At 31.7% G+C, this 12,474-nt stretch overlaps 1 protein-coding gene across 1 annotated transcript in view; it reads left to right on the top strand.

Annotated features, from left to right (window-relative positions):
- The window catches only part of CPED1 (cadherin like and PC-esterase domain containing 1), a 407,812-nt gene that overhangs the window by 213,604 nt on the left and 181,734 nt on the right, over window positions 1–12,474 (top strand). Inside the window, exon 17 of the mRNA XM_074193820.1 lies at window positions 1,060–1,228. Coding sequence (XP_074049921.1) covers window positions 1,060–1,228 — 169 coding nt within the window. The remainder of the gene's footprint in view (window positions 1–1,059; window positions 1,229–12,474) is intronic.

The following is a 12,474-nucleotide window of genomic DNA, read 5'->3' as shown; positions in this document are numbered from 1 at the left end:
AAACTTAAAAGTATTATATCACCTGCATTTCTTTGACCCTGAACTTATTCTGAGGATCAATTAATATGACACAGAAATTTCATTTGAAGTGGAAACGGGGGCAGCTAGGTAGTGCAGTGGATAGAATACCAGCCCTGGAGTCAGGAGTACCTGAGTTCAAATCTGGCCTCAGACACTTAATAATTACCTAGCTGTGTGGCATTGGGCAAGCCACTTAACCCCATTGCCTTACAAAAAAAAAATTAAAAAAATAATTACCTAGCTGTGTGACCTTGGGCAAGTCACTTAACCTAATTGCCTTGCCAAAAAAAAGAAAATGTAAATATCTCTAGTTTCATGACTGAAAATTGACTTTAGATCAGGAATTAATGAAGTGGAAACAGTGAAAATATTATAATATATGCCCTTGCATATAATGATAATAATAATGGCTAACATGGTATTGAAGTTTAAGGTATGCAAAGTTTTATGTATATATAATCCCATAAACAGATGTCATATTAATATATTATTAAAATATAGCTATAATTTAAAAATAAAACTATATAATTAAACATAAATTATTCTAGCTGCTCTTATCTTTTTTGTCATGAAACCTACCATGAATTCCTTCCAGATACACACACACACACACACACATATATATATATATATATTTATATAAATCCTAATTTAATTGTCACAGTAACCCTGTAGGATAGGTTCTATTATTATACCCATTTTATAGTTGAGAAAAGTGAGACTGAAGGTGGCTAAATGATTTACTTAGGGGCATTCAATTGAAATACAATTTGAGTTTTAAGTCTACACTGATTCCAAGGCAGTATACTGTCCACTTTACCACCTTGCTGTCTCATATGCTCTTGGGACATGTGATCTGACCTGCAATATTACTTTATTTTTTCTTATTATATATTTCTTCTAAAATTATACACCTTTCATAACTCAAAATTAGTCTTTCTGAGTACATATATATATGAAAGTATGCAAAAATGTATTGATTGATTTTTTTAAAAGTCAAATGGCATTATCTCTCATCCCCCCCCTCTTTTTTTTCAGTTTTGCAAATTATCCTCTAGGATTAGGAATGAACAAAATTCTAATTCTGGTGGTAGATGATTCTCAAGCAAATGGTGAAGTCCTCAGCACTTATAGACTCTCTGTTTATCGAGAAGACCGCCCAAGTCTACCCTTGTTCAATGACTATATGGCATGTGGTTTCATGCAGGTACATTTTAATATTTCTGTTTGATTTATCTGAGTATGTTCTTTGTTCGCATGAAAAATATTTAATAAAGATAGATTATTGCATTTTGAGAATATTTAAGAGTAATTGTAGTAGGACTAAGACTAAGACTTTGAATTGACTTTGTATACAGGGTATGTTAAAATGACTATTGCCTTTTTTGTTTTGCTGATGCTCATCTTAGATATTTATCACAAGAAATTTATATATTCAAAGAAACAATGACAGGTTTGAGAGCTTGAACTAGTAGGAAAGTTGACATTGTCTTAATATTTCTGTTAAATTTTCCTGGTTTTCTTGGATTATTCATATTTGGTTGCATATTGTAAGGGAAAATATAAATGAAGTGCTCAGTAGGGATACAAGGATGGCAAGAAAACTAGTGGTATTTGAATAAGTAGGTTTCTTAACTTTCAGTACTGCTAAGAAACTTCAATTTCTTCTCCCATTCATCTTTCCTCATTTATGCTTTTTTTTTGCAACTAGCATCATTTTGGAAGATTATTCTATTGTTCATTTCATCAGTCTACTTTATTCTCTAGTTTTCTTCTTCTTTATATAACCTTGATTTCTGGTTTTCAAGAAATTCCCATAAACAATCTCCTTAAACTTGGAATTTATAGATTTGATGGAATCCAGGTTTAATTCTAACTGCATTTTTCCTTTATACTCTAGAAAGTATAATTTCAAGTAAGAAATATAAAGCTAATATTATGGTAATGGGATCTAAAAAGCTTTATGAAACTATGCATTGCCTCCCACCATCAAATTTGTTTCTTGAAAAAAAAAATTGTCTTTGTATATGGAAATCCTATCACTTAGTATACTTTTGATAGCATTGATTGCTACTTTTTGATTATTGATTGAGAGGACCAGTGATGGTCTTATGAAATATAAAAGAATAGCTGACTGATTGGCTAATTACAGGTAGACTGGGTGTCATGTCTTACTTGATGATGGTGCAGTGCTCTCATCTGTCTGCATTACATCATTCCTTATGTTTCAGTCTGCATCAAATTCTTTAAAAGATCTTCATTTCCCCAAAGATATCGTTTATCTCTTTCTAGTTTTATTACTATAACTTCAAATATAATTACATATAAAAAAGATGGAATGTGGAATGAAAGAGTGAAATATGATTAACTTCAGCTTGTTTATGTGACATTTTCTAACTGGAAATCAGTAAACAAGACTAAAATGAAAGAGGTCAAGGTTCAGTCAAGAAAAGGATTCTTGGGGATATATGCTTTATTTTAAAATTTATATATAAGTGAATTTAGGGTAATAAGACATTAAAGTTGCATTTCTACAGCACTTTAAGTTTTGCAAAATGCTGTACTTACATACATACTTTACTGACATTCACACAATCTTATTTGATCTCTATAACAATCCTATGAAATAGGTACTGTTATTATTATCACCATTTTACTGATGAGGAACTAAGGCTCATAGAGGTAAAATGACTTGTCCAGGATCATAAACTAACAATCCTGTCTGAGGCAGTTTTGAACTCAAATTTTCCCTGTCTTCAAGTCCAAAATTCAATCCATTTAATTCACCTATATTTGTAATCTTCTTCTCATGGACTGTATAATTTCTTTCTTCCACAAAGAAAACAGAATGGATGCTATAATGATAAAGTGACACTTGGAAAAATATACACATGAAACAGAGCATTGAGAGTGATAGGTAATATATTTTCAGAAATTTTTAAGGTGGTAGAAAATGGACTCATTTACTTGATAAAAAATAATTATGAAACATGAAAGATAAGACAATGGTTCCTGTGAATGTATATTTAAAATGGTATTATCTTGAATAATTCTGGTCTTGATAATGTAATTGAACTTCCATTATTCAAATGTTTAGTAGAAATTGAAGAGGAGACGAATCTCTATCATAATTCGGAGAAGTTAGCTTTGCTTCCAAATAGTCATTGATTTCAGTGCTGGAATAAACATATCTGATGTCATCATTTAGTTTTTTGTTATGAATTTTCACTACCTATAAGGATATTACAGAACTTTTATGTTTCTTGGTTTTGCCTTTTTGAAATAACAAATTACAGGTTAACATTGTAAGTAAGACTTTTTTCTTGAAAATAACATACAAATTTGTGATTCAGTTAAACTTAATGAAACACCATTGACTGCTCAGTATTCTAGTAATTCTATTGAATACCATACCAATAAAATGATTGGTCAATTATTCTTCTGGATTTTATTTTTCATAATTGTACAGTTTTCACCTTTTATATTTTGTAGTTGTTCCTTCCATTTAATCATCATGTTCATTGTTTTCCTAGCTTTGCTTACTTCATTTTGAATCAACTCATGCAAATCTTTTCATGCTTCTCTCTATTATTTTTGGCATTTCTTACAACACATTCATATTCCATTACATTCATATACCACAATTTATTTAGCCAATCCTTAATTGGTGGTCATCTAACTTTGTTTCCAACGTTTTGTTATCCTCATAAATTACTAATAGAAATATTTTGGTCTAAGTTAAATATTGTAATTGAAAATTTTAATATATAAGACAACATCATATGTTAGCTTTGAGAATATAGTAAAAAGGATAATATTTTATTTTAATTTGCATTTAATTTCTTATTTTTATTGTTTTCTGATTATATGAAAATAATTAACTTCTTCAAAAATTTTTATTATATAGTAAATTATTCCCATAATGTTTCTAATTAATCTGCTATCATTTCTTTGATATTTATTAAGGCCTCTCTATTTCAACATTAGTTAGAATTTTTTGCAAAAGTGTAGTGAGATATATTCCCAGAGACATTTTGTAAGTGTCTTGCTTAAACTTCAGTATTGTCTACTTGAAGTCACTTTTTCCGATATTGTGTTTATTGATCAGAAAAAGATCATTTGACGTTTAATTATATTAGAACCTGTCATATTGAAATATATTGTAAAATGACAATCAGATCACAGCATCAAAATTGATCTGAGGTAGAATGTTGCTTCCAATCTAATATCATCTCCTTGAAGACAAGATGAGTCTTCATTTTAATTTTGTATCTTTAGTGACTGATTCATTGTCTTGCATAAAGAATGATAAAGGTGACAAAGAAAAAAAATCAGAAAATTTCCATGAAGGATAAATATGCCAAGTTATTTGCCTGTATATCCTCTTATATATCCCATCCATTTATGAGTCATTTTGATCTTAATATCTAATTTTATTGATATAGTAATACAATTGAAATGTATTATATATATTGGCTAGATGGCTAATAATTAATGATATCTGTGCTTGTAACAATAGGTCACCTGTTCAAGGAGCAAAAAGATAAACCTAGTGTGAACTGATGAGTATTCCTTTAGACATTTGACTAGACACTTGACAACAGGCATCATCAAAAGAAGATCAATAGTAGTGGTGTGTTCTTTCTCCCAGTAGATTTCATTTAAAATTCTAATCCTGGGGCTTTCCTCCAACTCTCTTTTATGTTTAATCCCACTAGGATATTCTAATTTCACTGCAAATTGATACCATGATGAAGGTTACTAAACAAAGAAGTAGACATGATGATGTATCCAGTCTTCTAACAATTCTTAAGCATTTAAGAAATATGAGATTAGGTTCAAGGATATCCAGTTGGAGGTTTTGAGCTTTTAAGACAATTTTAACATCAAAATATTATTTTTTTCCCCCTTCATGTCAGCAACTCTAAAACCTCATTAAACTTGGAAAGATGAACTCTGGAGTCAGCATTTCAAATTAAGCAAATTTAAGTTGCTTTATTTGCGAGTGTTTTGACTACATTTGTGTCACAAAACACTGAATTAAATTTTAATTGGTTTATTACTAAGTAGGAAATTTTCAAGTAACTCATCAAAATATATTAGATTAAATTTGGGTAGATGGAAACTCTGTTATTAAATTCAAAATAGTCTTCATAGTACTAAAATGAAAATTCAGCCAATCATTCAGTAACCAAAAAAAAACCCCAAAAGATAAAGCCAGTTTGTTGACTATCCTTAATTTTTTGTCTCTTATTTTTCCCTTGACGCTATTAACTATTTCACTACCAAAAGCTTGTAAAAAACAGGTTGGGAGAAAGATATAAAATCTATTATTCATCAACATTTTCAAAGTTTATAGAGAAAAAACTTTCCCATTTCTACAGAGATAACCACTGATGCCTCTTGTCTCATGGAAACAAAAGGTAGTAAGAGAGATTGAGTGGTTCAGGACAAACTCAATGAATCACCTTTGTTGGAAATATTAATTTTTGTCATAATCATTGAATAGGAATATCTCCATATATATTGAGAGTTTCTTTGATGAAAAAAATGCATTCTATGGTAGATCACTTGATCAGAGTCACACAATTGACCAAAAGGACAGATGGCACAAAATCCTGTCGGCTTTTGCCTCTAGATTATAATAAATAAATAAATAGATGAATGAATGAATAAATAAATAAATAAACTCATTTTATTCAGTAAGGCCAAATCCCACCTTAACAGCTTTTCTCCTACAAGGTAGCCCATATATATATGATAAGATCTATAAGATTGTTTGAATGTACTCTAGAGAGCATTGTGTTTGATGATCCTTGGATTACTAAGATCAAATAATGAGATATACATTTACCAAATATGCACTCATATTCATGTAGGATATCATATCCACAGTCTAACAAAAAGGGGATTCTCTAGAAATGTGATTCTCAAATGTTCCAGTCTACAGATGATATTGTTCTTTGTACTAAGTCTCAGAATACTACTGAACCTTATGATATCCTTCCAGTGATGTTGTTTGGGTACGAATCATAGATACCACAATTTCAAAAGAACCCAAAACCCTGGTGACCCAAAGGGCAATGGAGAAATGTATACTAGAAGGAAAAGGCTGAAGCCTACTAGCTAATTTGATATAACAGTGATAATGGATTAAAATGTGACATTAAAAAAATCACTTTAACTCTCAGTCTCAGTTTCCTCAACTATAAAATAAAAGGGTTGAATTAGATAATCTTTGATGTCCTTTCAAACTTTAAGGTCTATAATCTTGATTCCTCCAAATCTAAATACATTTACCCTTTGTTTTCTGGAAACAAAAAACTAAGTTTCATGGAGAATTATGCTTTAAAAAATAATTAGAGGGGCAGCTAGGTGGTGCAGTGGATAGAGCACTGGCCTTGGAGTCAGGAGTACCTGAGTTCAAATCCGGCCTCAGACACTTAATAATTACCTAGCGGTGTGGCCTTGGGCAAGCCACTTAACCCCATTGCCTTGCAAAAACTAAAAAAAAAAAAACAATTAGAAAACTGTTAACAGAAGTTGTGGAAATATTTTAATTTAATTGATGATAAGCAGGAGAAATTTTCAGGATAAAAAGACTTTCATAATGCACTATACTGCTAGGAAGCTGAATAACTCCTGAAAGTCAAGCTTTTATAAAAGTGAAAGAGAACAACATATACTTATGTTTTAGATTTAATTTATTGAGCATCATTTAAGGGGGTTCAAGGATTTTATTCATAAGACAAAAAATCAATTTGATAGGGTTTTTTTTAGGTTTTTGCAAGGCAATTGGGGTTAAGTGGCTTGCCCAAGGCCACACCGCTAGGTAATTATTAAGTGTCTGAGGCCGGATTTGAACTCAGGTACTCCTGACTCCAGAGCCAGTGCTCTATCCACTGCACCACCTAGCCGCCCCAATTTGATAGTTTTAAAGAAATCTTGGACATATGTTTTGAAAAAAATCAAATAATATCTTTTATGATTTTTGACTATGTGTCTATTTCATATTGAGATAAGATATTCACAATCAATTTTAAAAGGGTTTTGTGGTTGCAATCTTGAAGTATTGGAGGGATAGAAAATACTAAGAAGGGACAGATGAACTGACAGAGGGGATAAAATGAGAGACATAAAGAGACAAAGATAGATAAAAGGTTTTGGTTATATAAAAAGACTAAGAAATAAAGAGATAAAAACAGAGACAGAACTATTTAATATTATTCAAAGCCTACAAACAAGAACAATACAATAGAATTAAATAAAGATTTGTCCAAATATGAACTATTTTAACTGTATTTTGAAACTGGGATCATCAGCTACTTTCTCTAACTGGTAACCACAGTGGAATTTACTGCTTTATTTATAAAAAGTAATTGGAATAAGTCATTCAATTAGTCCATGCTAAAAGAAGTACAAAGAGGATACTTCTAGCCAAATTCCCTAACACTCTGAGTTGTTCCAAAAGAATAGGGGAAAACATCTGTGTTACTATGGTAGAGACATGCCAGTCCTCTACTTCATCACAATATACATGAGGGACATAGATTCTTAGAGCTAGAAGTGACCTTAGAGATATTTGATCCAAACCCCTTGTGTCATAGATGAGGAAAAGTAATTTTTCTCCTTATATAACTGTATCTCATTAAAGAAAGGTGCCTTCAGCCAACACAGTCACTACTACTTATAAAATGCACTGTATTAAGGCAGGGATGGAACAGTGGAGGTCTAGGATGGAGATATGAGGTTAGAGAGTTCAGTCATTTTCCAGTTGTGTCCAACTTTTTCTGGTCCCATTTGGGGATTTCTTGGCAAAGATATTGGAGTGATTTGCCATTTCCTTCTCCAAATCATTTTACAGATAAGGAACTGAGGCAAATAGGGTTGAATCACTTGTTTAGGATCATGCAACTAGTAGTGTCTGAGGCCAGATTGTCTCCTGTCCAAGGCCATCTCCAGTTGTCCTGATACATATCTGGTCACTGGACCCAGATGGCTCTAGAGAAGAAAATGAGACTGGTGATATAGCATAGCACCCCACTCAAGTCCAGTGCTCTTGCTTGTCATGTTATCAACTTCCTGTTGTTTTGGTCTTCTTTGAGAATGAAGGACAAATATCATCTTCAGCATTATCTGTATTTTGTGGTCAGATTTGAACTCATAAAAATGGGCCTTCCTGATTCCAAGGCCAGTTCTCTATCCATTGCACCACTCTGTTATCCTAAATGTGAGACTACAAAAAGACTAAAATATGACCCCCTGTTCTTGAGTCATTTTCAATCTAGTTTTACTCTATAGAAAACTCTTATACAATCCATAATTGTTTTTCATAATTGTGGCTATGAATCATATTTTAAACAAAAGAATTTCGGGTATAAATTGTAAATCACAATTACTACTGTTGAGTCTATTTTGTTATATCCTAATTCTTTGATATTTTATTTCAGTTAACTGGAACACTACATGCCTTAGAACATGTACTCCTTGTGGGCAGAGACTATTATTTTTTATTTTATACCTCTTAAACTTGTCATAGTGTTACCTAATATGCACCTACAAAATCTTTGCTGAATTGAATGAATTAAACAAAGTTAAATCAATAAGAGCAATTCTCTTAAACCACCCACAAACTTTTTAAAAATTTAGCTTTGAAAAATCCAATTTGACCTAAATTTGTATTTCTTCCCATCTTCATCAGTGTCAGAACTTTCCCTTTTATACTCCCACTCTTTTTCTCCTTTTTGGTCATTTCACTAGTTAAAAGAATATCAACAGTTTTCTGGGAAGAAAAAACTATTGTTCTCACCCAGGAACAGGTTTATATGCCTAGAACAAGACATGACTGCTTTATTCAGTTTCATTTTATAGATGAGGTAGCCTGAAGAACTTAGGTAGCACAAATAAATAATAAGCAGAAGAGTCAGTTCTTGACCTGGTCCTTTGACTTCCAAAGATAGCACTACAACCAAATGAATAGCAAACTGAATATAAATTAAAAAGAGGGGTAAAAATGAACCAGTTCTTTAGACTTAATATTTGATTTTCTCCATCTTTCTCAGATCTTTATTTGATCCTAGAGTCACAGATCTCAGGTCTTATCAACATAGATTTTGATCTTTTCCTTTTGATAATATCCTGAATTTGTATTTAAAGGTTGCTTTCAGTGATAAACACAATGTTTTGAATAGAGATTCAGAAAATTTAGATTTTATTGCTACAAAAAATCGAATTATTGTTATATATTGTTATATAAAAGTTGACAAAATGCATAGAACATAAATTATAAATAAACTTCTAAATCAGTTTTAATGAAAAAACAGAACAAGTCTAATTCACATGTTCATAGCTTGCCTCTTCTTATATCCTTTAACTAGTTTTATCTCTTATCTAGAAAGGTTGAGTAAGGTTGAACTCAGCAATTCACTTCAAGAAAATGTAGATTGTTGCTTAGCAAACTATTCTGATTTTTTTTGGTGGGGAGTAAGATGTTATTTATGTAAGATGATACCATAATTCATAATGACTAATGTATCATTGTAGGTAATGGAGGTAACACTAGGAAATAATCTTACAGAGATTTCTATTGTCTAATGTTTTACTAGTCCAAGGAGCCATGCAATCTCTAATGTCTGACCATGTTTACTGATATCCAGCATTTAAATCTTTTAAAATAGTTTGCAGACTAGAGCTCTGCTTAGCCAGAATATTGTCAATAGTAGTAAGCATTAAAATAGCTTCCCATATACACTCTTTTTATTGTTAAACATGATTACACCCTAAAGCAATTTCCAGTTAATCATTTTCATCATTTGACCCAATTCAATACCTTGTATATCATGAAAAACAGATACTTTTTTTTACATTTTTTATGCTTTGTTCATTTTGGTTTATATACCCTAAATAATTGATGTAAAATTAGACCTACCATAAAAATAGTTTCATAATGATGGAAAGAATCTACTATATACAGAAAACTTTGAACTATGTAAAAGGAAAATATATTTAGCATCTTAAAAATTATGAGAAGGAAATTAATTTATTTGAGCATAAAATTCTACCTTCAGAATTTGACATCTAGCTAACAAGCTATAGTAACAACCTATGCCCTTAAAGATTACAGCAGAATATAAGCTCTTTAAAGGGAGGTAGTATTTTAGTTTTGTTTTTAGATCAACCATGTCTTACATAGTACCTTTCACAAAGCAATTGCTTAATAATTATTTATTGAATTTGAACTGAACTAAATTGGTGAGAAGTACTTGTTTGAATATAAAAATGTAGATCATATTTGATCATGGACATTTGGGGGGAAACCAGAAATTCAATTCTGTTGGTAAAATTTCAGTTTGCTCCTTGCCATATTTAGCAAGTCAACCAATAGGCAAATGATGCAAATCTTTTAGAATATAAATTCTTTCTTAGGACAAAGTTAAATGTATCAGGAAATAAGCTGTGTTACTTTTCTGCAAGAACTGTTCTTTTGCCTCTTCTTGGTCAGAATCAAGTTTTTATCTTCAGTCCCCAAGGACAAAAATGGGGCATCAAAAAAGTAGCAGCCAGTGAGAACAACATGAATGAGAAATGGGAGACTATTGGGGAGAAGAAAAGAAAGGAATCAGGAATCTCTGACCAATGTTCAATCACCAGATAAATATGAACAGGGATTTATTTCTCCCACCCTTTAAAAGTCCCAGACTGAATCTATTCTTCCAGGTCACTACATTTAGCATGTTTAATTTTACTTTATGGTTTTTGAAGAGTTTGTTGACAGCATTCATTTAGGAGCAGTCTAAAAAAATTACTGCAGCCCTCAGAAGGGACTGTTATTCCCATGAGCATCACACAAAACAGGAGGACCTGGATGAACTGATCTTTTCCATCACTAATATCACTTTGAAGACAGTGAAAGTCTGAAGACCTCTTTAACATTCCATTTTCTTAAGGGAAGGAGATAGTGTTTGATACCTTCTGCATTTCAGAGATTTATGAATTTTGCTCTTGGAACGGTGATTAAAATCTCCCACTTTGTGAGTTAATATATTCTTAAGTTTCCAAAAATAATAATAAATAGTGGATGGGGGAGGGGGAACTTTTGTACTTAGCACATCTGCTTCCCATGGTTCTCCAAATTACATCTGCTTCTTTTACTGGAAGAAACACATTTTTAAAAATACTATTGTTGACACAGGAGAGCTAATATAATGAAGAAGAGAGCTGACCTTTTCTTGACATTGAGCATCATTAAGAGAATTGAGGGCTAACATGGATTATAGAGTGCCAAGAATTATATTGAGTGTTATAATAAAAATAACAATAATTATATTTATTAAATATTTTCAAAACACAAATATTATTTTATATTATCCTCACAATAACCTATAAGGCAGATGTGATTATTATCCCCATTTTACAGAAGAGGAAACTGCAACAAGGAGGGATCATATAGGTAATAAGTGTCTGCAATAAGATTTACTTTGCTCTTTCTGATTCTTGGTTTTGTATTCTATTCATGGTCTCAATTGAATCCTTACAATAATGCTGAGAGATGGGTGCTGTTATTTTCATCCATATGAGGAAATTTAAACAAAGAAAAAGTAAATGAGTTACTTGGAAACACATATCTTTAAGTGTCTGAGTTGGATTTGAACTCAGAACTTCCTGGATGCAAGCTTGGTGTTCTACCTGCTGTGCTACCTGCTTCTTCTGTTACATATGCTCATTAGTTTCTTTTTTTTTCCAGATTTTCAGTTGAACTGGTGATTTCTACCATTTGGAAGTCATATTCAGTTTAATTGGATATCTAAATCTTTTGAAGGAAAAATAGAGGGAAGGCAAAGGAAAGTCATGAAATGTAATAGAAATAATGTGGAATCAAGTGATGTGAATTCTATTTCAGATCAACAACTTATTAATTTTGTAACTGTCTTGAAGTGCAGTTACCTAAACAATAAGTTAACAAATATTTATTCCAGAACCTAATGTTCAGGACATTATCCTAGATAACTTCTAAAGTTTAACACATGAACTTTTCATAATATAAAAGGAGCATCTACTCTCTTTTTAGCTCTAAAAGTCTGAATTTATGAATCATAAAAAGCCTTTTCGGGCGGTTAGGTGGCACAGTGGATAAAGCACCGGCCCTGGAGTCAGGAGTATCTGGTTCAAATCCGGTCTCAGACACTTAATAATTACCTAGCCGTGTAGCCTTGGGCAAGTCACTTAAACCCATTACCTTGCAAAAAAAAAAAAAAACATGAAAAAAAAGCCTTTGCAATGGGGGGAAAGGGAGAAAAGAAAAGGAATTTCCTGTTATTTTGACAGTCTTAATTCTAATTCCTGATTTTGAAGATTACAAACTGCTCCAGAGTATTTCTTTTATTTTGTTCCTCCACTTTAACAATAGCTAACTTTTATACAGTCTTTGTAAAGTCAAGGACCCTAAAAGACATA

Source organism: Macrotis lagotis, chromosome 7, assembly GCF_037893015.1.
Source record: "Macrotis lagotis isolate mMagLag1 chromosome 7, bilby.v1.9.chrom.fasta, whole genome shotgun sequence".
Classification (NCBI taxonomy): domain Eukaryota; kingdom Metazoa; phylum Chordata; class Mammalia; order Peramelemorphia; family Peramelidae; genus Macrotis; species Macrotis lagotis.
The sequence above is the reverse complement of the archived record's forward strand: the minus strand, read 5'-3'. Positions and strand labels throughout refer to the sequence as shown.